Consider the following 2,704-nt stretch of genomic DNA (forward strand, 5'->3'; position numbering starts at 1 on the left):
CCTGCAGACTCACTCTGCTTTCCTCATAACTGCCCTGAGGAGAAGGCTGAAGACTGAGGAATCCTCTTTGTGCCTCCCATTTGATTGCATTTTCTTTGGTCAAAGGTTCCCTTATTCATGGGACCTGCCTGGGTCCAGGACCCCTTGACAGGTGCTCTCTGGCTGCCTGTCCTCTGGGCACTCTTGTCCCAGGTCTATTGTTTTCATGACCCACCAGGATGGCGCTTTACTTCCTCAGAAATTGTGATCCCCAGGAAAGTGCCCCACAGGAGGCGTGGAGTTGAGATGCCAGACCAACTCTCTTACAGCATGCGTTTCCGGGGCCGAAGACACGTGATTCACATGAAGCTCAAGAAGAACATGATGCCCAGACATTTACCTGTTTTACTGATAATGACCAGGGGGCCATGCAGGAGAACTACCCTTTTGTCCCGCGAGACTGTTACTATGACTGCTACCTGGAAGGGGTTCCTGGGTCTGTGGCCACATTGGACACCTGCCATGGAGGGCTGCGTGGCATGCTGCAGGTGGATGACTTGACTTATGAAATCAAACCCCTGGAGGCTTCTTCCAAATTTGAGCATGTAGTATCTCTGCTTGTGTCAGAAGAAAGACCGGGAGAGGCTAGTAGATGTAAGACTGAAGGGGAAGAGAGAGATCAAGAATCTGAAAAGGTAAAACTGGCTGAAACTCCCAGAGCAGGCCACGTTTATTTGTGGAGGCATCACAGAAAAAACTTGAAAATTCACTACACGGTTACTAATGGATTATTCAAGCGGAACCCTAATGTGTCACACATAATAGAGAATGTAGTGATTATTAACAGCATCATACATACCATTTTCAAACCAGTTTATTTAAATCTCTATGTACGTATTTTGTGCATATGGAATCAAAAGGATGTAGTAAGGTTTTATCAGAGGCCTGTCGGAACTGCTATAAGAGAGTTTGGTGTGTGGAAATATTATAAATTGTTTTCACAAATTAAACATGATACCTCAGTTGTTTTTACAGCATATCGACTTGAAAACCGGGACTGTTATACCAGCTTTGATAGAATATGCAACCCCAACTGGGGAGCAATGTTTTGTGTATTTAATGAGGTATCACTTATTTAGGGGGGCATGTTTAACAGCGCATGCACTAGGTCATAACTTGGGCTTGACACATGATTCTGCTGGTTGTTGTTGTTTTCGACGAACCAACTGTCTCATGGCTCCTGTTCCTGATCTTAATGATATGATGAGCAATTGTTCTTACGAGAAGATCCAACACAAGTTGAATAAATGGGATCCTTGTTTGAGTGAACCAAATATTCCATACACTAATTTTCCTTATGTAGCTGCTCATAGTGGGGACAAGATCAAAAATCAGAGGGAAGAATGTGACTGTGGCTCCCTTAAAGATTGTGCCAATGATAGATGTTGTGAGACCTCTTGTATCCTTTCTCTTGGCAGTGTTTGCAATACAGGACTTTGCTGCCGTGGGTGTAAATATGCTGCCCCTGGAGTGGTTTGCAGAGACTTGGGTGGCATATGTGATCTACCGGAATACTGTGATGGGAAAAGGAAGAGTGTCCAAATGACGTCTATGTCCAGGATGGAACCCCATGTTCAGCAGTATCTGTTTGTGTAAGAGGAAACTGCAGTGACCGTGATATGCAGTGTCAAGCCCTTTTTGGCTACCAAGTGAAAGATGGCTCCCCAGCATGCTATCAACAATTGAATAGGGTTGGTGACTGATTTGCAAATTGTGGGGTTATTCTTCGGTGAGGGGGAAGTAAACCTTTTCCATGTGAACAAGATGATGTTTTCTGTGGAATGTTGCGCTGTAGTGGTGTCAGCGAGCCCGGTGGAGGTGAGCACACTACATTTGGTAGTATATTAGTACACGACATAAAAGAAGAAAAATGCTTTGGCTGTGAAGCACACCAGGGGACAGACTTGCCAGAAATGGGACTGGTAGTGGATGGTGCAACCTGTGGCCCAGGGAGCTACTGTCTTGAACACAATTGTACTTTTTATCAAGACCTGCATTTTAGGCCAGGCGCACGTGGCTCAAGCCTGTAATCCCAGCACTTTGGGAGGCCAAGACGGGTGGATCACGAGGTCAGGAGATTGAGACCATCCTGGCTAACACAGTGAAACCCCGTCTGTACTAAAAATACAAAAAAATTAGCCGGGCGAGGTGGCGGGCGCCTGTGGTCCCAGCTACTCGGGAGGCTGAGGCAGGAGAATGGAGTGAGCCCGGGAGGTGGAGCTTGCAGTGAGCTGAGATCCAGCCACTGCACTCTATACTGGGTGACAGAGCGAGACTCCGTCTCAAAAAAAAAAAAAAAAAACAGGACTCAAGATTACAGATTGTTCAAAATATTTCTTTTCTTGGTTTCTTCATAACAAATAAAGTAAGTTATTTGTGGAGTGTCAGCTATTTTGCTACCCTTTTCTTCTAAGGTGACACAAAAATACCCAAGCTTGACATGCCCCAAGTAACCAAAGACACTCCAGTTCAAATTTATACCTGATGAAATCACGCCACTTAAGAATTTAACAGATTGATTGACATTGCACCAGACCGTATGTCTACACAGATCTGACCAGGTGTTTGGGTTGAATAGGAGTTTCTGTAGTAGAAGAAATTTGAGATAATAGAAGAGTCTTGCCCCACCTTAGGGAAGTTGCCTAAACTTTCTGCTCATCTAAAG

The 2,704-nt window shown here is 45.0% G+C and overlaps 1 protein-coding gene across 1 annotated transcript; it reads left to right on the plus strand.

The window, feature by feature from the left end:
- Positions 1–30: 30 nt before the first annotated feature.
- Positions 31–2,072, plus strand: LOC108525675 (disintegrin and metalloproteinase domain-containing protein 29-like). Its single transcript, XM_017866573.1, is given in 2 exon segments — positions 31–1,085; positions 1,087–2,072. Coding segments are annotated over 2 exon segments (1,227 nt in total). The 5' UTR covers positions 31–407; the 3' UTR covers positions 1,636–2,072.
- Positions 2,073–2,704: the final 632 nt, after the last annotated feature.

Source organism: Rhinopithecus bieti, unplaced genomic scaffold (genome assembly GCF_001698545.2).
Source record: "Rhinopithecus bieti isolate Rb0 unplaced genomic scaffold, ASM169854v2 repeat_1285, whole genome shotgun sequence".
NCBI lineage: Eukaryota > Metazoa > Chordata > Mammalia > Primates > Cercopithecidae > Rhinopithecus > Rhinopithecus bieti.